The sequence below is a fragment of the Pituophis catenifer genome, unplaced genomic scaffold (assembly GCF_029215685.1).
Source record: "Pituophis catenifer annectens isolate HBS135680 unplaced genomic scaffold, rPitCat1.0.hap2 SCAF_17, whole genome shotgun sequence".
NCBI lineage: Eukaryota > Metazoa > Chordata > Lepidosauria > Squamata > Colubridae > Pituophis > Pituophis catenifer.
Window position 1 is genome coordinate 12,207,933 of NW_027256897.1, and position 24,107 is coordinate 12,232,039.

General features: G+C 41.9%; 1 protein-coding gene across 1 annotated transcript; it reads right to left on the reverse strand.

The window, feature by feature from the left end:
* Positions 1-5,600: 5,600 nt before the first annotated feature.
* Positions 5,601-22,286, reverse strand: LOC139325877 (zinc finger protein with KRAB and SCAN domains 1-like). The gene is made up of 5 exons (XM_070955915.1): positions 22,194-22,286; positions 21,637-21,697; positions 9,146-9,318; positions 8,739-9,036; positions 5,601-5,743 (listed from the first exon to the last, which is right to left on the reverse strand). Exons 1-5 carry the CDS (start codon positions 22,284-22,286, stop codon positions 5,601-5,603), a joined length of 768 nt encoding a protein of 255 aa, XP_070812016.1.
* Positions 22,287-24,107: the final 1,821 nt, after the last annotated feature.

Below are 24,107 nucleotides of genomic sequence, written 5' to 3' on the forward strand. Positions count from 1 at the left end.
AAGAGGGTCACGGCTGCCTCCCCTTCCCTACAGGGGACGCCCAGGCCCAAGCCCCCGCCTCCCACGGGCCACCCAGGCATTCTCCAGGCGGACACGGCCCCCTCCCAGCCTCCCGTCTCCCTCCCCACCCACCCCCCAGACTAGGCCTCGGACACCGAGGCCTCCGGAGAGACCCTCCCGGACTTCAACTCCCAGCATCCCCTGCGCCCAACCTGCATCAAACCGCCTCCTCTGTCGCCGATTCTGGCAGCTCAGTCATTGCCCGTTTTAATTCCGGAAGTGGAGGCTTCATGCCCTTTTCTCCACTAGTTCTGCCTCTTCCTTTGGAGGATCCGCCCCATGGAGTCCTCCTGCCAATCGCCGACCTCCCCAGAGCGACCAATGGACGTCCGTGTTCATTCAATAACCCAGATGGTGACTGCACGGTGCCGAGGACGTGGAAGGGGGGCGGGGCTCCGCTTTAACTTTGGGGTCTGATCTCCCCCCCCCCCCCGCACCCTCCGTATTGAGGCAGGCGGAGATCAGAGGCTCTTCTGGGGCTGCGACCTTATAGCAGTCTATGAAGGGGATCCAGTGATTAAGGCACCGGGTTGAAAGCAAGAGAGCAGAGTTCAAGTTTGAATCAGCCGCACTTTCAGTCTAGCCCACCTCACAGGGTTGTTGTTGGGAGAAAAGAGGAGGAAGGTGTCATCATTGGGAGAAGACCTTGTTTTCATGCAGGCGTTCTCCTTTGTTTTGTTGCATATGTTCTCCACCTTATTTGTAAAAATAATAAAGGCAGGATCCCAATAAATACATAAACTCGCTATGTGTGATGTTTTTAAATAGCAACTACATGGCCTCTATTTGAGGCAGAAAAATTATTGAACCTGGATGTAAGAATTTGGAATTCATGCACAAAAGCAGACCATCTCCAGTTAAAGAGGAGCCAAGGAGGAGAACCTCCTGCCAATGGTTCCTGCGAGAGAATTTTCTCATAGAAGTCAATAGCTCGTTGTTGGGAAAAAGGAAACGGGAACTCATGCAATTTTGACAGGATCCAAGTTGGTTTCTTTCTGGGTCTCTCTAACTGCTTTATCCCTCAACATCTGGAACTTGGCTAAAAGAGGTTCATGTGCCTTGGGGGCCAGGTCTGCACTTAAGCAGAAATAATGGAGGGGGCTCACCTGGGATGATGGAACAAAACACAAAACAGCACGGCAACACAAAGGGAATGTGATGGGAAGTTGACCCGGAGCTACATTAATGTGTAGAGCTTCCTTTGGCAGAGGCAGTCTACATCCAAAAATCTGCCTTTTGTGCAAAAAGATGAGAAATGGGCAGCTTGAGTGATTTGTCTGGTTGCCTCCTAAAGGCATTTGCTTGGCATTGGAATGAAAAGGTGGAGCAGGTGAGGTTTCATAGGGAACCTGCCATCTCTTAGGGAATTCTGAGGGCTTTATGACCTCATCCATGCAGGCTAAACTGCCAGTTACTGTCAGTTGTCAAGAGTGAAGATGCCTTCAAGAGGTTCGTCAGTCTTCAGAAGAGCTCCTGGACTCTGGGAAATCTTCCCTCTATTTGCAGCCAATTTATCAGAATTGCATTGCGAGAGTGAAAATGCCCATTTGGCCTCTTCTTAGGAAAGGGAAGCAGAGAGAAAATGAGAACACCCAGCTGTTTTTCCTGTTACTTTTAATTATTGGTTGATGAATTTGAATCATGTTTTAATCTCCAAACTCAGGCACCAAGTTTGGTGTGGAGCTGAAAAGGACTTGATTTCCTGAATTTGAAGCTTTTACCTTTGCAAATGTGTTTCTTTGCCCACCTGAAAATACAGATCATCAGTTAATTCAAGCAAAGCAAAAACATTCATGTTTTTAAAGAGGGTACAGAAAGAAATGATACATGTATTCAGTGTCAGTAAACAAATGATGAAATGTTGAATACACCGATTGCTTATGAAATTTGAACAACAGAAAACTTTGATTCTAGATAACATTCCAAAAGGGACAAATTTATGGGTTGCATTAGTCTTTCGTAGCTGGGTTTGTGTCTTTCTTGAAAGTTGCACATGTATTCAAAGACTTTCAGAATACTTTTGTTCTCACATATCAAATAAAGAGCCTTAGTCCAGAAGGGAAAAACATGTATACTTAACCTGAAAAAAGAGGCAGACTGCCATGTTCAAAGGGCTAAATACAGGGGTGAAATCCACTTACCTTCGCTACCAGTTCGGGAACAAGAGCTTTGCACGCACGCGCGCGCGCTTCTTCTGTGCATGCACAGATGGTAAAAAAAGGGACGTAATGACATCCCAGGGGTTCGGCAGAGCCGACTGCTGCTGGCACTACCGGAAAGAATCGGGGTGTGGGTGGGGATTTCACCGCTGGCTAAATACGTCATTTTAAATTCGTGATGAAGCGTAAAATGTGAGACAACAGCACCACACAGTCCGTTTAACTTGCTGTGAATTCACTTGCCTTCTTAGACTTTGCTCAGTCCTCTCCTCCTCTGCTCTAGGCCTTTTCCCAAGGGTTGTTTTTGCTGAGGGAGGGGAGATGGTGGGGGGGAGGCTGGTTGCATAGAACATCTGTGAGCTGATGTTCAAAGTTATCCAGAGGAGCCGAAGTATCCAGTGCAGGATACTAATTATATATATATATATAGCGAAAACCACTCACACATTAATCACGAAATACTACAGACTACACTAAAGACTACAAGCTTGAAATTTGCCACCTATGTTCCTCTTGGCTTCTAGGTGCTCACTAGGAAAGGATTTTTCGAAACGACCATCAGAACATTAGTATTTCCTATATTATTATAACACGCTCTGATGCCAATTAGTTAGACGTTCAACTCCCCCTCCCAACTTGAAAATAACTGGAAAGAAGGGGATAGGATAGGGGAGGCCTCTGCTGGCAAAGCCTCATGGAGAGAAGGGTCTAGAACGCCTGAGGGGGAGAGGGGGATAGGAGAGAGATCTATGGGGAAGCCTGAGAGAGAGAAGGGGATAGGAGAGAGATCTATGGGGAAGCCTGAGGGAGAGAAGGGGATAGGAGAGATATCTATGGGGCTAGCCTGAGGGAGGGAAGGGGATAGGAGAGATATTTATGGGGCCAGCCTGAGGGAGAGAAGGGGATAGGAGGAGATCTATGGGGAAGCCTGAGGGAGAGAAGGGGATAGGAGGAGATCTGTGGGGAAGCCTGAGGGAGAGAAGGGGATAGGAGGAGATCTATGGGGCTAGCCTGAAGGAGAGAAGGGGATAGGAGGAGATCTATGGGGAAGCCTGAGGGAGAGAAGGGGAGACAGGAGGATCTGTGGGGAAGCCTGAGGGAGAGAAGGGGATAGGAGAGATATCTATGGGGAAGCCTGAGGGAGAGAAGGGGATAGGAGGAGATCTGTGGAGAAGCCTGAGGGAGAGAAGGGGATAGGAGAGATATCTATGGGGAAGCCTGAGGGAGAGAAGGGGATAGGAGGAGATCTGTGGGAAAGCCTGAGGGAGAGAAGGGGAGACAGGAGGATCTGTGGGGAAGCCTGAGGGAGAGAAGGGGATAGGAGGAGATCTATGGGGAAGCCTGAGGGAGAGAAGGGGATAGGAGGAGATCTATGGGGCCAGCCTGAGAAGGGGACAGGAGAGATATCTATGGGGCCAGCCTGAGGGAGAAAAGGGAATAGGAGGAGATCTATGGGGAAGCCTCAGGGAGAAAAGGGGATAGGAGAGATATCTATGGGGCCAGCCTGAGGGAGAGAAGGGAATAGGAGGAGATCTATGGGGAAGTCTGAGGGAGAGAAGGGGATAGGAGGAAATCTATGGGGCTAGCCTGAGGGAGAGAAGGGGAGACGGGAGGATCCATGGGGAAGCCTGAGAGAGAGAAGGGGAGACAGGACGATATATGGGGAAGCCTGAGGGAGAGAAGGCAATAGGAGATATATCTATGGGGCCAAAGGAGAAGAAATTACTCTTTATATGTTCATATATGATGGTTGTTGCATTTCACTATCACAACTCCATGATGATAAACCACATTGGAAATAGTTTTTGGAGACTGTGTCCTGCATACCTGGAAAAGAAGCCAGGACCCTCTGAGGGATGTTTCCAAGGGCAGGAAATTTGGGGGAACTTTTAATAAATTTGGAGAGCAGCCCAATCCCAATGACTGGGTGGCTTGCAAGAGAAAAATTAACAGATTAACAGAGTTGGAAGGGACCTTATAGGTCATCTAGTCCAACCCCCCGCACAAGCAGGAGACCCTACACCATTTCTGACAGATGGCAGCCCAGGCTCTTCTTTTTTTTTTATTGAAAAAGTTTTACAAATACATTTTCTCCCCAATTTCCCCCCCCAACCCTCTCTAACCCCCTCTAACTCTCCCTGAACCCCCCTAACCCTCCCCGCCCCCCCCAACCCTCCCCACCCCCAAGACTTCCACAGAATATAATCCAAATCAGAAACATATTTTATAGAACTTGAACCCCTCCACCCCCTATATATTTTTCACATCTTCACAATTCAATTATTCTATCACTATATAATACATTCAGTTAAAAGCTATCTGATATTTCCTAGTTTGATATTTATTCTGCACATAATCTATCCACTTTTTCCACTCCCATACATAAGTCTCTTGAGTTCGGTCTTTTAAATATGCTGAAATCTTCGCCATCTCTGCAAAACTGGCCATCTTCAAAGTCCATTCTTCAATAGTGGGCATAGCTTCATTTTTCCAATATTGACCTATCAGTAATCTCGCTGCTGTCACCATATACAATATCAACTTTACTTCCCCCAATGTAAAACCCTTAACTATACCCAATAAGAACAATTGTGGAGAAAACTGAATTTTTTTCAGATCCTCATGGCTAGAAGGGAGAAGGGCTCAGAGCTCCAAAGACCCCTCATCTGCAAATATTCCCCTTTATTGGTGTGTTCTGTGCCTTATTTGTAAAAATAAATAAATCCAGGATTCTAATAAATTCTCTATATGGATTCAATAACTGACAAATGTGCTTTTAAGAAGCAACTACATGGCCTTTATTTGATCCAGGAGAATTCTTGTTCTGAGAAAGAAGAAGAGGGAGTCAAGCTATTCTCCAAAGCCACTGAGGGCAGGACAATAGAAGCAACGGGTGGAAACTCATCAAGGAGAGAAACAACTGAGAAATGGCATCATGAGTCATGAAAGTCTGTTGTGAAAAGGTACAATAACCACTGAAATGAGCATTTCATTAAAAGAACATTCACATGGGAAATGGCATGTCTCTTGTGAAAAGGTACAATTTAGACCAGTTGAAAAATCTAGCATGTACAATTGAAAAAGTCCTTTATTATTAGCCTGAGAAAGTCCCTTATTTGGCAGTTATTATTTACCCTTATTGTCTTCTTTACACATTTGGAGTAAAGACAAATAATTTCTCTTATTGGAATTATCATAATGATATTGAATATGCACTAGGTGAATTCCTAGTGTGTCTATTCACATTTGGCCAAATTAAATATACAATTCAATTCAATTCAATTCCCGAGATACACGGTGACTGAAAGTCTTCTCACACTCAGGTGTGTTTATCATTTTTCTCCCACGTGAATTCTTTGGTGTCGATTGAGGCTACTATGCTCAGTATAGCTCTTTCCACACTCCAGACAACTTATTTGGTTTCTCTCTTGAGTGGATCCTTTGATGTCTATAAAGATATCCCCTCTGACTGAATCTCTTTCCACACTTAAGGCATTTATGTGGCTTTTCTCCTGTGTGAATTGCTTTATTTATTTATTTATTTATTTATTTATTTAATTTTTATACCGCCCCCTCTCCCGAAGGACTCGGGGCGGTGAACAGCCAAAATTAAAAACACACAATACAAATATTAAAATACATTAAAACAAAATTAAATTATCTTAGGCTTCTCCAATTTAAAACCCCGTTACCCATAAAATTCACCAATTAATTTTTTTTTTTTTTTTTAACCCAGCCCGGCTTGCTGAAATAAAAAAGTCTTCAGGGCCCGGCGGAAGGTCCGGAGGTCCGGGATTAGTCGTATCCCTGGGGGCAGCTCATTCCAGAGGGCGGGTGCCCCCACAGAGAAGGCTCTTCCCCGGGGGGTCGCCAGCCGACATTGCCTGACAGACGGCACCCTGAGGAGACCCTCTCTGTGGGAGCGTGTTGGCCGGTGGGAGGTTATCGGAGGCAGAAGGTGGTCTCGTAAATAACTGGGTCCTAAGCCATGGAGCGCTTTGAAGATGAGAACCAACACCTTGAAGCGCACTCGGAAGACCACTGGAAGCCAATGCAGCTCGCGCAGGAGAGGTGTCACGTGGGAGCGCCATGCCGCCCCCATAAGTACCCGCGCGGCCGCATTCTGCACCAGTTGGAGCCTCCGAGTGCTCCTCAAGGGGAGCCCCATGTAGAGAGCATTACAGTAGTCAAGGCGGGAAGTAACGAGGGCATGAGTGACCGTGCATAGGGAGTCCCGATCCAGAAAGGGGCGCAACTGGCGTATCAGGCGAACCTGATAGAAAGCCCCCCTGGCCACGGCCGTCAAATGCTCTTCTAAGGACAGCCGTGCGTCCAGGAGGACACCCAAGTTACGCGCCCTCTCCGTGGGGGCCAATGTCTCGCCCCCAATAGTCAGTGATGGCACCAGCTGACTATATCGGGACGCCGGCAGCCACAGCCACTCAGTCTTGGAGGGATTGAGTCGGAGCCTGTTCCTCCCCATCCAGACCCGCACCGCCTCCAGGCACCGGGACATCACTTCAAGGGCATCGTTGGGGTGGTCTGGGGTGGAGATGTACAGCTGGGTGTCATCAGCGTACAGATGGCACTGCACCCCAAAACCACGGATGATCTCGCCCAGCGGCTTCACATAAATGTTGAACAGGAGAGGCGAGAGGACCGACCCTTGTGGCACCCCACAAACCAAGTGCCTTGAGGTCGACCTCTGCCCTCCAGCCAACACAGACTGCGACCTGTCGGAGAGATAGGAGGAGAACCGCTTGATGTTCATACAGAGTTCCTCTCCTACTGAAGCTCTTTCCACACTCCAGGCATTTACAGTCAGGTCCATAAATATTGGGACATCAACACAATTCTAACATCTTTGGCTCTATACACCACCACAATGGAGTTGGAATGAAACAAACACAATGTGCGTTAACTGCAGACTGTCAGCTTTAATTTGAGGGTTTGTACATCCAACTCAGGTGAACGGTGTAGGACTTACAGCAGTTTGTATATGTGCCTCCCACTTGTTAAGGGACCAAAAGTAATGGGACAATTGGCTTCTCAGCTGTTCCATGGCCAGGTGTGTGATCTTCCCTCATTACCCCAATTACAATGTGCAGATAAAAGGCCCAGAGTTCATTTCAAGTGTGCTATTTGCATTTGGAATCTGTTGCTGTCAACTCTCAAGATGAGATCCAAAGAGCTGTCACTATCAGTGAAGCAAGCCATCATTAGGCTGAAGAAACAAAACAAACCCATCAGAGAGATAGCAAGAACATTAGGCGTGGCCAAAACAACTGTTTGAAACATTCTCAAAAAGAAGGAATGCACCGGTGAGCTCAGCAACACCAAAAGACCTGGGAGACCATGGAAAACAAGTGTGGTGGATGACCAAAGAATTCTTTCCCTGGTGAAGAAAACACCCTTCACAACAGTTGGCCAGATCAAGAACACTCTCCAGGAGGTAGTTGTACGTGTGTCAAAGTCAACAGTCAAGAGAAGACTTCACCAGAGTGAATACAGAGGGTTCACCACAAGATGTAAACCATTGGTGAGCCTCAAAAACAGGAAGGCCAGATTAGAGTTTGCCAAACAACATCTAACAAAGCCTTCACAGTTCTGGAACAAGATCCTATGGACAGATGAGACCAAGATCAACTTGTACCAGAGTGATGGGAAGAGAAGAGTATGGAGAAGGAAAGGAACTGCTCATGATTCTAAGCATACCACCTCATCAGTGAAGCATGGTGGTGGTAGTGTCATGGCGTGGGCATGTATGGCTACCAATGGAACTGGTTCTCTTGTATTTATTGATGATGTGACTGCTGACAAAAGCAGCAGGATGAATTCTGAAGTGTTTCGGGCAATATTATCTGCTCACATTCAGCCAAATGCTGCAGAACTCATTGGATGGCGCTTCACAGTGCAGATGGACAATGACCCAAAGCATACTGCAAAAGCAACCAAAGAGTTTTTGAAGGGACAGAAGTGGAATGTTATGCAATGGCCAGTCACCTGACCTGAATCCCATTGAGCATGCATTTCACTTGCTGAAGACAAAACTGAAGGGAAAATGCCACAAGAACAAGCAGGAACTGAAGACAGTTGCAGTAGAGGCCTGGCAGAGCATCACCAGGGATGAAACCCAGCGTCTGGTGATGTCTATGTGTTCCAGACTTCAGGCTGTGATTGACTGCAAAGGATTTGCAACCAAGTATTAAGAAGGGAAAGTTTGATTTATGATTATTATTCTGTCCCATTACTTTTGGTCCCTTAACAAGTGGGAGGCACATATGCAAACTGCTGTAAGTCGTACACCGTTCACCTGAGTTGGATGTACATACCCTCAAATTAAAGCTGACAGTCTGCAGTTAACGCACATTGTGTTTGTTTCATTCCAACTCCATTGTGGTGGTGTATAGAGCCAAAGATGTTAGAATTGTGTCGATGTCCCAATATTTATGGACCTGACTGTATGTGGCTTCTCTCCTGAGTGGATCCTTTGATGTCTATAAAGATATCCCCTCTGACTGAATCTCTTTCCACACTTAAGGCATTTATGTGGCTTTTCTCCTGTGTGAATTGCTTGATGTTCATACAGAGTTCCTCTCCTACTGAAGCTCTTTCCACACTCCAGACATTTATTTGGTTTCTCTCCTGAGTGGATCCTTTGATGCATGTAAAGATTTCCTCTGTGATTGAATCTCTTTCCAGACTCCAGGCACTTATGAGGTTTCTCTCCTGTGTGGATAATTAGGTGGCTTTGAAGATTTCCTTTTCTTTTGAAGGTTTTTCGACATTCCGGACACTGATGTTCCTTTGCTTCCTCCTGGATCCTTCGGGGCTTTCAGGGTCTTCCGAAGGAACCTCCGCCCTCCAGGCCCGTCTCGGGGTCTCCGCCCATTTCCTCCTCCCCGCATCGCCCTCCGGGCAGCCACCTTTCCCGGGCTCCCCCTGGGCTCCTCCCTCCTGCAGCCCCAGAGGCGCCGGCCTTTCCCTGCGGTCTCCAGGAGAAGCCAAGCCAGGACCGGGCAGGGCTGCTCCGTGGGGCCGCTCTCTCCTACTCTCGGGCGGCGTCTCTTTCCTGCATCCGCCGCCATCCTCCGTCCTCCTGCAGGGGAGAAAGAGAAGACGGTCAGGGCTGCATCCCCTTCCCCGCAGGGGAGGCCCAGGCCCAGGCCCAAGCCCCCCCCCCGGTGCGGACTAGAAACAGACTCTCCTGGACTACGATTCCCAGCATCCCCTGTGCCAAACCTGCATCAAACGGCCTCCTGTTTCGCCAATTCAGACCGCTTCCCTCGTTGCCCGTTTTGTTTCCGGAAGTGGAGGCTTCACGCCCTTCTTTCTCCACTAGTTCCGCCTTTTCCTTTGGAGGATCCGCCCCTCGGAGTCCATTTGCCAATCGCCGCCATCCCAAGCACGACCAATCAGCGTCCTTCTTCCTGCAACAAGGCAGATGGCGCCTGCGCAGTTCTGCAAGTTATTACGGTCCGGGGCGGAGGTGGAACAGGGGGGAGGGGGAGCTTTCTTTGAACTTTGGGGTCCGGTCTCCCCCCCCCCCGTATTGAGGCCGGCGGAGGTCAGGGGTTGAAACCTTATATGAGCCCATGAAGGGCAGCCAGTTGGGTCTATTCTGGGATCTTCGGAGACCCTGAGTCTGAATCAGCCGCTCTTTGTGTCCTGGATTCCCTCTTTTCATTGAGGGAAATCTCTTTGCTACAATATTCTAATAAATTGCCTTTGAATGCTCCTCCCACTCAGATCCTAATTGGAGCAAGTGTGCTGTGGCTGAATCTATTGCTAATTTGAACTTCATTGTTGGGGGTGCAAAGGAGCTTCTCCCTGCCATTGTTTGATATAATCTATGTGGATTTCCCAAATGTGGGGACCTATTAAGACCATCCCCAAGCATCTGAAGCTCTCAGTTGGATTCCCTGAATGGTCCCCTTGTCTTCCAGCAGAAACCCCTACAAGGGAGTCTCTAAGGCCAAGAAAGCTTTGTGAGATATGAGCCATATTCTTAAAAAGCCCCCACCCTTTCAGCCTTAAAACACCTGGCACTTCCCCAGGCGCTGGGAGGTCAGACAAGGAGAAGGTGGCATGGATTGGCCCCAGGTTTTTCTTTGATGGTTTTTCTTTGATGGTTTTTCTTTTATGTTTAAATGTTTTGGATACTTTTGAAAACACCCTTTTGGGAGCTGCACAGAGTTGACTGAAAGATGGGCAGTTATAAGAACGTTTTAAACGAATAAGACTCATTGGGGACCTGTTTGGTCCTCCCACTAGGTGCAGAGACTGGGTGTTCCCCAGTTGTCAGGATAGGGAAAGTCCCCCATTCCTCTGCTTTCTGTTCATCAGCTAAATGCTTAGCAAAAGGTGCATCTAGCTCAGTGGTGTCAAACTCTTATTTCCTTCAGGGCTGCATCAGGGTTATGTTTGATCTGGGGGGGGGGATCCCTGGGTAGGCGTGGCCGGCTCATCTTCACTCTTCTTTTTTTTTTATTGAAAAGTTTTAAAAAGTTTGACTTCCGGTTTCCTCGTCTTCGGCGGCGGCGGTGCCTTTTGAAGCTCCGCCAGCCCCGCCGCTTGTAGAGCCGCTTCGCGACTAAGAAGCGGCTCGAAAACTTCAAAATCCTTAGGATTTTTGAAGAGAGATCGCAGGGCACAGGTTGAGCCCCTGCAACCCCCCCGGGGAATAGGGGAGGGAACAGGAGCGGCTCCCGTTCAACCTGCTGGACTCCGGGCGGCGTGGGACAAGTCTGCTTTTGCAGAACAAGCCGGCTACAGGAAACTTCAAATTCAAAGGAAAGGAACCAGCCTTAACAAGCAGTATATTTTTACTTGAACCCTGAAACTCGGAATCGCAAGTATTAGAGTTTTCTGGCTTTCTAAATTGAACGAAAAAATGCGGATGAGTGAAAGTGAACTGTAAAAACATGGCGCTTAGCTTTAGAGTTAACGAGCTGGCGAGTGTGGATTGCTGAACTTATCTTGCTTTGTTATAAAGCTTTTAAACTGTTACGAAGTTGCCTCGCTGGTAACAAGAGAATAAGAGAGAAATTTCTCCTTTTTTAATACTGGACTTTGCTTTACTTTACTTTTTATTTGAATAAATCTGGGGGACTTTTTCAGAAGTCTTTGTGGAGGTGGGAGAGGAAGAAGAACTTCCTTTTTTAGTAAAACTAGCTTACGTGGCAGGATGGCCTCAAAGAAGCAGGAAGCGAAGGCAACAGGAGGTGGATCTCCCACACATAAAGCACAGCCTCCCCCTGAACAACAGATACAGACTCAGAAAAAAGATTTTGATGTGGGAGATTTAAAAGAATTTATTTCTAAAATTCTGGATGACAAATTTCAAAAATCTCAACAGGAGATAGATGATAAACTTCAAAAGTCACACCAGGAATTTATGCAGGAAATTAATGAAGTTAAAGATATGGTGAAACAGAATCAAAATAAGGTGACCAAAAAAATATCAGAAGTGGCGTCTGGCCTGGCAGAATTTATTACTAAAGTTGATTCTAAAGTTGAAGAATTTAAATCAGAAGTTAATGTTAAGATGAAAGACAATGATTATAAAATTGCTGATGTTGACAATAAAATGCAAAGAGTTGAAAATGAGATTGTGATGGTACAATTCAGGGCAATGGAGTTTGCAATACGGCTTCGAGGAATTCGAGAAGAGGAAAGACAGGATTTGAGACAGGTTTGTTCTGAGGCCCTGGCCAAGATTCTACAAGTTAATCCAGATGTGGTTTTTCACAAAATAGATAAAATTTACAGAGTGAATTCTTGGGTGGCCAGACAAAGACAATTGCCCAGAGATGTGGTCATATATTTTACAGATAGAGAAATAAGAAATGACATCCTGCAAAAATCCTTTTACACCTCTGTGCAAGTGGGGGGCTCACGAATTGGAATTTATAAAGAATTACCTCCTAAAATGCTGAAAACCAGAAAAGAATTTGGCTTTCTTGTTAAAGAATTGCAAAATCTACAGATACCATTTCGGTGGGATGCCCCAGTTGGTATAATTTTGAGATACAAGGGAGAAAGATATCGTTTGAACACTGTGGAGAAGGCAGAGCACTTTTACACTACTATTCTTAAGGAAAGAACACCATCCCCACGTACATCTACAGTTTTGGAGATTAAGGAGAGTGATGAGAAGCAACCTCAACGAGAATTGCAAGAACAGTCTAAGCAGGAACTAGAGGAAATGCACGGCGCAGAAGGAGGTTTTCTGGATGAGCCTTTGCTGGAATCTTCTCCAATCTTGGACCCGGTTCGGATGATCGAAGTTAAGGATCAACGTATAACTCGAGCTCAATCTAAGTTACTTAAACAAAAGCAACAACAACAACAGGAAAGACAAGACAAGAAGGCAGTTAAGAGTACTGCACAAGAGACTGGAGCCATGGGAGGAGCAAGATCGAAGCTTTCGGATGACATTCGATTATTCTGCTCTTTGCTCCAGAAAGATGAAGATGATGCTTAAGTGTTTATCTTGGAATGTGAATGGGTTGAATTCAGCTCAGAAAAGGAAGAAAATATTTACATATTTGAAACAATTTAATAATGATATAATTTGTCTACAAGAAACGCATATTACAGTTCAAGATCAAAAATACTTGATAAACTCCAGATTAGGAATACATTTTATATCTTCAACGTTGCAAAAAAAAAATGGTGTGGTTATCTATGTAAATAAGAAATTTACGGCTAAAGTTATAGAAACAGATGAAGATGGTAGGTTTGTAGCAATTGAATTACTTACAACATATGGCCAAATTCTTTTGATAGGAATTTATGCTCCCAACCAACAACAGGATTATTTCTATAAAATGTTACATACTAAAATACTACAATGGGACTATAGATCTATTTTAATCATGGGAGACTGGAATGGAGTAATAGACTCTAAATTAGACAAAAGGAGTTCAGCGAAATCTAGGATTAGGTTACCTCAGACCTTTTTTGATATGAAAGAAGATTTGGAACTAAAAGATATTTGGAGAATACATAACCCAAAAGAACTGGACTATACTTTTTTTTCAGATAGACATAGATCCTTCTCTAGGATTGATTTCATTTTGTTGTCAGATGATTTACTTGTCAAGACAAAAAGAACAAAGATTTTTCCAAGAACTTTGACTGACCATAGCCCAGTATGGATAGAAATTGAGATGGATAAGATTAAGAGACGTTCTTGGAGATTAAATGAGAACTTATTCAGATATGAAAAAAACACAACAGAACTTAAAAAGCACTTGAAAGAATTTTTTGAAATAAATTTGAATAAAGGTACCCCAATAGAAATTGTGTGGGATGCAAGTAAAGCTTATATGAGAGGGGTGCTTATCTACATGAATTCTAAACATAGACTGATTCGACAAAAGAAAAGATCTGAATTGGAAATAGAAATAAAGAATAAAGAACAGTTACTTATTAAAAATCCAACAGATGAAAGAATATGCGGTGCTATAAAACTTTTGAAAGATCAATTTCAAATGCTTATGGCGGAACAAGTTGCAACAAACATACAATATGCGAAGCACAATACATTTTGTAACGCTAATAAACCGGGCAGATGGTTGGCTTACACATTGAGGAAAAAACAGAGTATACGGACTATTTTTTTTTTTTTATTGAAAAAGTTTTCAAATACAAATTTTTCCCCTTTTTTTTCCTTCCCCCCCTCCTCCCTAACCCCCCTTCGCCACCCATCCCCCCCGCGACTTCTTCACACCAAAAACCTAATTCATAACAGATTACATAATATTTTACCATCGCCTTACTCTCTCCTCTATATACTGACCCTTACTTACTAAAAATATTATTAATATTATTACTTTCCCCTTTTACCATACATTTCAAAAAAAAAAAAGCAGTCTGCTATAACATTGTATGATAACTTCTAGTTTAACAAAATATTATTATAACTCCCAATTTAGCAATAATCTACCCTTTTTGTCCTCCCCAAAACTTATATCTATGTATTGTTACAACATTTCAAAGCAACCTTCCACTTTAAGACTGTATAATAAATCCTACTTTAACATTTATTCTTTGTGTATATTAATATAACATTTCAAAGCAGCCTTCCACATAAGTCCTAATTTAACTATTCAACTCTGTCCATTTCCTCCACTACCCTAAATATATCACTTAAACATCCCTTTTCTTAAGCTAATCCATCAGTGGACTAACATATTTCCACCCACTTTCCTACAAAATTACCATACACAACAATTCTTAATATCTTCAATCCACTGCCCACTCTACTAATATATATATATATATACATATATTCCGTTATGTAAAAAAAAAAGACAATAACTTTAAATTTATAATCCATATAATATCTTCTTTGATGTCTTTCCACTAGATTGTTGAGTCCCCCATCCATAATTGGGTAACGTAGCATCCTGGTGCAACAGTTTGTTCAAAGTCTTCAGTCTTCATCTGCCCCCATCAGTAATGAGTATCCTCATATATATATAAAAATAAAAACAACCACCCGAGTGACATTATAATTGTATTCCATATAGTTGTAATTGTGGCTTTCATCAGGATTATTAATTCCCATCATCGTAATGGGTAACAACCAGATCTTCTGCATGCCCCAACGTAACTCTCTTGCCTTGTAGCTCAGAATAATTATAATATATTTATCAGTACAAGAAAAGAAATCCAAAATAGATAATTCAAATCCAACAGATTAAGGCTCTTTTCACACCCCAAAATTACGGCATTGCAGAGGTCTGTCACTGTCCTCAGGATGATATTAACCAATACTTCGCCTCCACTATCTTTTCACATATTCATTCATTTTTTTTTAAAATCACTGGCTTCACCGTTGCTTAGTTTAGAAATTTCTGTTTTTATGAGACCTATTTCTTTTTTTCTTTTCTTTTTGTGGGTTTAATTTCCATCCTGTTTTCCTTTCTACAAGTTGTATATCAACTGATCGGTTTTCATTCTGCTTTATAAACTGATCTTGTTGGATCATCACGTTGAAATCAGATGCCGCTTCTCTCATATTTGTAGATAATCCAGCTGGAGTATCAAGAGAATCCAAAGACAGTTTGTCTACCGCAACCTCTGTAATTCGATGTTTTCCCTTTATTTCCAACTCCTTCTGCTTATCCTGTATTGTGCCTATAGATGTTAAGTTCATTTTCAAAAAATTTTGATAAAATTCTTCCGCTTTTTCAACAGTATCTAATTGGTATCTTTCTCCTTGATATCTCAATATTATGCCAACTGGGGCATTCCACCTAAATGGAATATTTCTGTATTTTAACTCAGTCACCAGAAAACCAAATTTCTTCCTTTCCATTAACATCTTGGGGGGAAGCTCTTTGTAAATCCATATCTTTCTTCCATACAATTGCAAAGTAGAATTGAAGGAATTTTGCACAATTTTATTCCTAATTTCCTTATCTGTAAAATAAATCACCACATCTCTAGGCAATTGCCTTTGCTTTGCAATCCAGGAGTTTATTCTGTACACTCTATCAATCCTACAAAACACTTCCTCAGGTTGAACCTTTAAAATCCCAGCCAGAATTTCAGAAGATATTTTCCTTAAATCATCTCTGTTATTTTCCTGTAAACCTCTGAGTCTGATCGCATATTCTGTAAAATTATAATGCAGCATTAAGACCTCTCTTTCAATCCGTTGTTGTAAATTTTCTGCATTACAAGACTTTTGTTCAACCTCCATTTTAGATTTTTCTTCTGAGCTATTATCTTGAATGTTCGTCAAATCATTTTCAATTTTTTGTATTTTATTATCCAAATTATCCTCAATTTCTTCCACTTTAGACTCTAATAAGTTAGTATTTTCATCCAACTTAGTCATAAATCCTACCAAATCATTAGCCGTTTTTATAATCTTTCGGTTCAAAATATCAAACTTTAATTGCACTAATTCTTTAATTTCCTGCTTAAATTTTTCAAAGTTCTGATTCACAATCTCATCCCTTCTTACAATCTCCTCCAAAAGAAATTCAATTATATTAAAATCAGTTTTCTGAGACTGGAGCTTTAAAACTTGGTCACGTAATTTGTTAATGGGGGAATCCCCCCCCCATTGCTTGTTTGTCCGACTTTAATGCCATGTTTCAACACAGACAAACTATTGTATACGGACTATTGATAGTATTGATATTGGAGGGAAAGAGATTTTTCAACAAAAATTAATTAAAGAAGCTTTTGTGGACTATTATACCAAACTATACGCCAAAGAGGAGGTGCAGAATGGAATTATAGAAAAATATTTAAATGATAAAAGAGTTACAAAAATTACTGATCAACAAAAGGAAAGAATGAATTATCCTATAACAGAGGAGGAGATAATAGTAGCAATTAAACAGTTAAAAACAGCCAAAGCTCCTGGCACGGATGGTTTGACTGCAGTGTATTACAAAACTTTGCAAGCTGAAATGCTGGAACAACTTAGAGATTTATTTTGCAATATTCAACAAGGGGGTAAAATACCCCCATCATGGACAACAGCTTATATATCTTTGATACCAAAAGAACAAGTTGGTCCTAAAAAACCAGAGAATTACAGACCAATATCTCTTTTGAATACAGACTATAAAATTTATGCGAAAGTATTAGCCAACAGGTTGATGCCAGTAATTCAAAAGGTGATTCATGATGATCAAGCGGGATTTATCGAGGGCAGATACATGAAGGATAATGTAAGGCAAGTAATAAATTTATTGGAATATCTTGAGAAGAATAAACAGATTCCTGCAGTGCTGGTCTTTTTGGACGCAGAGAAGGCCTTTGATAGAGTGGATTGGAATTTTCTACTAAAGACTTTAAAAAAGATGGACTTTGGGGATCAATTTATACAGGCGATTTCAGCAATTTACCAAGAGCAAAAGGCACAGATCATTATTAATGGAAGTTTGACAACAGAGTTCAAAATTGAAAAAGGAACAAGACAGGGATGTCCGCTATCCCCACTTTTATTTATTTTAACACTAGAAGTCTTGCTAAATACAATACGGGACTCTAATATCTTGAAAGGTATAATGATTAGGCAAGAGGATTACAGAATAAAGGCATTTGCAGATGATCTGGTGGTTACCCTATCACAGCCAATGGAATCAATAATCCTGATGAAGGACATTATACAAGACTATGGTAAAGTTTCAGGTTTTAGATTGAATCCAAAAAAGACTAAAATGATAGCTAAAAACATGACACAAGATCGTAAATATGAGCTTGAAAGGAGGGCAGGTTTTGAGATTGTACCAAAGGTAAAATATCTAGGAGTTCAGGTTGCAGAATCAAACATGAAATTGTTTCAAAATAATTATGAGGTGTTGTGGCGAGAGGTGCAGAAAGACATGGAGACTTGGAAAAAACTGCAGCTGTCTCTACTTGGAAGAATAGCAGCAGTTAAGATGAACATTTTGCCAAGATTTCTTTTTTTGTTTCAAATGATTCCGGTGCTTAAAAGTGATAAACAATTGAAAGTTTGGCAAACTGGAGTGAATAAGTTCGTCTGGAACGAGAAAAAGCCGAGAGTGAAATTGAAAATTATGCAAGATGTTCCAGAAAGAGGAGGTCTTAAACTTCCAAACCTACAGTTATATTATGATGCAGCAGCTTTAACTTTAACAAGTGATTGGTTTGGAAGGAAAAAGGCTGGAATATTGAATGCAGAAAGTTTCGATCTTGAATTTGGATGGCATGCCTACTTATTTTATGATGACAAAGTTGATAAAGTATTTAAAAGCCATATACTTAGAGACTCTTTGATGAGAGTTTGGAAGAAGCACCGATTCAAATGGGATTATAAAATACCGCTATGCCTGGATCTTGGTCATATTTTGTGGAATACAAATATAATGTCACTCGGGGGGGGGGTTATACAAAGAGGTTCTTTTTACAGATGCGGGCAGATGGCAGCTGAAGACATTGCAGACACTGTTGGACGAAGGGATTAATCTAACTTGGTTACAATATAATCAATTACAACTGAGATGGAAAGAGGACCAAAAAACTGGTATTATGTTGCACGAGGAAGAATTGGTTAGACATATAAAAGAGAAAGGTCCAATGCATATCAAAAGGCTTTATAATGTTTTGTTAGAAAGGGATTCAGAAACTGAATTAGTTAAAGATTGTATGATTAAATGGGCACAAAATTTTGAAGAACCAGTGATGTTGGAAACATGGGAAAAAATTTGGGTTCAGAATGTTAAATTTACACAGTCGCAGAATTTGAGGGAAAATTTCTATAAAATGTTTTATAGATGGCATTTAGATCCCAAAAAGTTGTCATGTATGTACCCTAATGTTCAGCCAAAATGTTGGAGATGTGAATGTTTGGATGCTACGTATTATCATGTTTGGTGGACCTGTAGGAAAGTTAAGGCTTTTTGGATAAAAATATGGTGGGTCATGCAGAATGTTTTGAAGAAAAAAATTCAATTCTCTCCACAATTGTTTTTATTGGGTATAGTTAAGGGTTTTACATTGGGTGAAACAAAACTGATATTGTATATGATAACAGCAGCAAGATTGTTGATAGGTAAATATTGGAAAAATGAAGCCTTGCCCACTATTGAGGAATGGACTTTGAAGATGGCCAGTTTTGCAGAGATGGCGAAGATTTCAGCATACTTAAAAGATTGTTCACAAGAGACTTATGAAAGGGAATGGAAAAAGTGGATAGAATATGTTCAGAACAAATATCAAACTAGAAAGTATCAAATAGCTTTTATTTGAAAATAATGTATTAGAAATATTTTAATGTAATGAGGGTAAAAAGAAAAATTATAAAGGGGAGGGAGGGGTTCAAGTTTTTACACAAGTTTTATATTAAGGGTTTTTTTTTATTTTTTTTACCAGATATGAGTATAATATAGGGAAGTCTGGGGGGAGGGGAGGGTTAGGGAGGTTGGGAAGTTTGGGGTGGGTGGTGGTGGGGGGGAAAAGGGGTGAAAATGTAATTGTAAAACTTTTGCAATAAAAAAAAAGTTTTAAAAAGTTTTACAAACATTTCCCCTTCCAACCCCCCCCTCCCCTCCCACCCACCCACCCCCACTTCCCAGAGCAAAATACAGGGTATAACATTTGACAATCATAAGCTAACATAAGCTAATTATCTATAGCCTCCTATCCCCCTCTTGAACTTTTAACTCCCCTTTTACTAAACTAAATTTAAGTACTTTATAAAATCTCTTTATAAAAGCTATTTGAAATTTTTTAGTCCAATATTTGCCTTGAAAATCAACCCATTTTCTCCATTTTAAAATATATTTCTCATTTGAATGGTCCGTTAGATATGCTGAAATTTTCACCATTTCTGCTAAATTTACTTCTTTTAATGTCCATTCTTGAATAGTAGATAAATCTTCCTTCTTCCAGTACTGTGCCACCAAGAGTCTTGTTGCAGTTATTAGGTTCAAAATCAAATTAGTCTCTATAGCCGTACAATCTCTAATTATACCTAACAAAAACAACTGTGGAGTAAACTTTATCTTCTTTTTAAGGATATTTTGGATAATCCACCATATTTACACAAGCTCAAAATTTGAGAGAAAATTTTTATAAAATGTTTTATAGATGGCATTTGGATCCCAAAAAGTTAGCTTGTATGTACCCAAACCTACAGCCCAAATGTTGGAGATGTGATTGTGTTGATTCTACCTATTTTCATGTTTGGTGGACTTGTAAAAAAGTTAAAGCATTTTGGATGAAAATATGGTGGATTATTCAAAATATTCTCATCTTCACTCTTCTTGTGGGCACCTGTGGTGGCCTGGCTGACTTAATCCTCTTACTGTCTCTGGGATGTATTTTGCGGTTATCGTTCATGACGGTTGGATATATTGCCCCCAAACTGTACAGGTAGTACTAACTAGATCTCCAATCAGAACTGAGACAAAAATTTCTGTTCTTGACAGTTGCTGCACCCCATTTTTTGCCATAATTGGCAGGTCATATCCTACAGTTGTGAAGTTGTTTTGTGAATCCTCCAATGACTTTGTGGGACACCAGCTGGGAAGGTTACAAATGGTGATGATATGACACTGGCACAGCGCAGCCATCATAAATACTTGCCAGTGGCTAAACACCTGGATTTTGACCACATGACCACGGGGATGCTGGAACAGTCGTAAGTGTGAAAACTGGTCAAGGCCACTTTTTTCAGTGCTGCTAAAACTTCACTAAGTCACTAAGCAAATAGTTGTAGGTCAAGGACTATCTCTACAGTGCTTTAAAAATAATCCAAAATAGCCCCCAAATTGGAACCCACAGAGGTCAAACTTTTCCTGCAACAAATCTGCAAAACTAGCCCAATTTGGTAGAAAAATTGTTCAAGCGTCCACACTGTTTCCCACTCGCATTTCAACTAAATCCCCAAACTGTCCTCCTAGACACGGTTTGGCTTTTCAAGGAAAAGAAAATGCCATTATTCTTTCTTTCTTTCTTTTCTTTTATTCAATTTGTATACCACCCTTCTCCTAGTGGACTCAGGGCGGTGCACAGCCAGAACTAAAACACATACCAGTACAAAATTTAAAATTATTAAAAAAATTACATACTTTGGCCCAAATTTAAAACAATTCCAATTAAAACCCATTGACAAATTAAAAGCTAAAAAATTAAAAAAGACTAAAAAAGGGGGGGGGTTCACACCAGCCCTGCTTGATGGAAAAGTTTTCAGGGCATGGCGAAAGACCCGGAGATCCGATATCCTTCGTATCTCCGGGGGCAAATCGTTCCAGAGGGCAGGAGCTGCCACACAGAAGGCTCTCCCCCTGGGGGTCGCCAACGACATTGCCTAGCTGACGGCACCCTGAGGAGTCCCTCTCTGTGGGAGCGTACTGGTCGGTGGGAGGCTATCGGCGGCAGAAGGCGGTCCCGCAAATACCCAGGTCCTATGCCATGGAGCACTTTAAAGGTGGTAATCAACACCTTGAAGCGCACCCAGAAGACCACTGGAAGCCAATGCAGTTCATGCAGGAGGGGTGTCACACCACTTGGAGCCTCTGGGTGCTCAAGGGGAGCCCCATGTAGAGAGCATTGCAGTAGTCCAGGCAGGAAGTGACGAGTGCCTGAGTGACTGTCCGTAAAGAGTCCCAATCCAGAAAGGGACGCAGCTGGCGAATCAGGTGAATCAGGCGGACCTGATAGAAAACGCCCCCCTGGCCACGGCTGTCATATGCTCTTCTAAAGACAGCCGTGCATCCAGGAGGACGCCGAAGTTGCCAGCCCTATTTATTGATTTTTACCCTGATGTTATCCTCAGTAAAGTTCAATAAAGTTTTGCAAACTCAGAAGATATAAATATGGGAATTCTCAAATTCAAAATAAAATGTCTCATCCCACTGAAGAACTTTCCGTCCCAGAAACTCAACTGGTTTCTAATCAGCTAGAAACGATGCCTGACCAGGTTCTGCAGGATTGTCTGGGACACAACACATCCTCTCCACAACTGCTGGGAAGAGGCTCTGCGGTATCCGAAGCAGCTCATTAGGTTCACTCAGTTTTCTTCCATATGAAGAAGTATCCACCTTGTGAACTCCCAAGTCTCTTGTTATGTAATCTAAATGGGCTGTGATTAATGTGTACGTAGCATATGTATGGGCATATCTATATTCTTTTGAGAGCAGGCCTCAGAAGTCCATTCTTTAACTTCAAAGTCTAACAATCGGAGCAGCCCTCAACTGCAGCCCTTGGACAGGGATCAGGCAGGGATCTTGTCCACAGCTGCCCAGTTGAGAATCCAACATTCCTGAACCACTGACAGATGGACATCCAGACTCATACAAGGCCTCCCGCCCCTCCCAGGACAGCCTGCTCTGCTAGTTGCCATCAGAATGACCGACAGCAGCCACACACAGGTCTGGGACCCTGGGCATGGCCCTGGAAGACTAAAGGAATTTATTAAAAGAAAAAGATGTATTAAATTTATTAAAAGTGAAAGTTTTAATTGGATTTTATTACCTTTCTCACCAGGCATTTATGAGGTTTTTCTTCTGTGTGGATCCTTTGATGTTTATAAAGGTTTCCACTGTGATTGAATGTCTTTTCATACATCAGGACTTCATCTGGTTCCTCTAATGAATGGATTCTTTGATGCCTATTAAGGATTCTCTTGTATCTAAACTATTTATGTCAATATTAGCGCAGAGACTTAAAACAATAATTCATAAATACATACACACAGACCAAAACGGCTTTATACCCAGGAGGCAGATTAAAAATAATTTGAGAACTATTATAGATATTCTGGAATATTACGATAAGAAGATAGACAAGGAAATAGCTTTAATATCTCTCGACGCCCAGAAGGCCTTTGACAACTTAAATTGGTCCTTTCTCACAATACAACTCGATGAATTGCGGAGAGAAATTCCTTAAACTGATAAGAAAAATCTACTCCTGTCAAACAGCCAAAATTGCAATAAATGGTGACATGACACAGACTTTTGACATTCAGAAAGGAGTACGACAAGGCTGCCCCATGTCACCTCTATTATTTATTTATTTATTTATTTATTTATTATTATTTATTAATTAAATTTCTATACCGCCCTTCTCCAAAAAGGACTCAGGGCGGTGCACAGCCAAAGTAAAAATTTAAAAACAGTATTAAAATAATTAAATATTTTGGCCGTAAATTAAAACAACCCAATTTAAAATCAATTTAAAATTAAACTCAAGCCAGCCCAGCTAGTTGAAATAAATAGGTTTTCAGGGCCCGACGAAAAATCCGGAGGTCTGTTATTGTACGTAACTCTGGGGGAAGGTTGTTCCAGAGGGTAGGCGCCGTCACAGAGAAGGCTCTCCCCCTGGGGGTCGCCAGCTGACATTGTCTGGCGGACGGCACCCTGAGGAGGCCCACTCTGTGCAAGCGTACTGGCCGGTGGGAGGCTATTGGTGGCAGAAGGCGGTCTCGTAAGATTTACCAGTGTGATTTATAATCGCACTGGAAGTTCTATTAACGGAAATTAGGAAGGAGGAAGACATAGAAGGCTTTAAGATCCGGGGAGAGGAGTATAAACTACTTGCCTTTGCAGACGATGTGATTTTCATACTGGAAAACCCAATATGATCTGGAACCAGGTTGATGACAATGATAGAGGAATACGGGGAAGTTGCGGGCCTCAAAATAAATAAGCAGAAGACGAAAGTATTGATGAAAAATATGACCCAAACACAGAAATCAAAATTAGAAGAAGAATTAGGACTTCAAATAGTAAAGAAAATATTTAGGTATTTGGTTGACAGCAAAAGCAACTACAATCAAAGAAGATAATTATACCAAATTGCTAAAACAAATCAAAAAAGACCTGGAAATTTGGAGTAGATTACAACTCTCATTGATAGGCAGAATTTCCTCAATAAAAATGAATATATTACCAAGAGTATTATATCTATACCAAGTGATACCAATACACCCCGGAAGAGATTTCTTTAAGAACCTCAACAAAACAACAATGAACTACATATGGCAGGGAAAGAAGGCCAGAATTAAAATCAAAGCTCTACAGGATTCACGAGACAAAGGAGGCCTAGCAATACCAGATTGGGAACTCTACTATAAGGCATCAGGACTGACCTGGATTAAAGAATGGATGAAACTGGACAACAAAAGAACTCTATATTGAGAAGGCTTTGACTTAATAAGAGGATGGCACGCTTTCCTATGGGACGGATCAGATTATTATTATTTATTTATTTAATCAAATTTCTATACCGCCCTACTCCCGAAGGACTCATGTACGACACATGTACTTCCAATGTCATATAATTCGAGCTTCATTATTCAAGATCTGGCAGGATATTAAGAGAACTCACTATAGGACTTCCGGGTTGGCTCCGCAGCACCATTGACGGTCTTTTTAGACCGCCGCC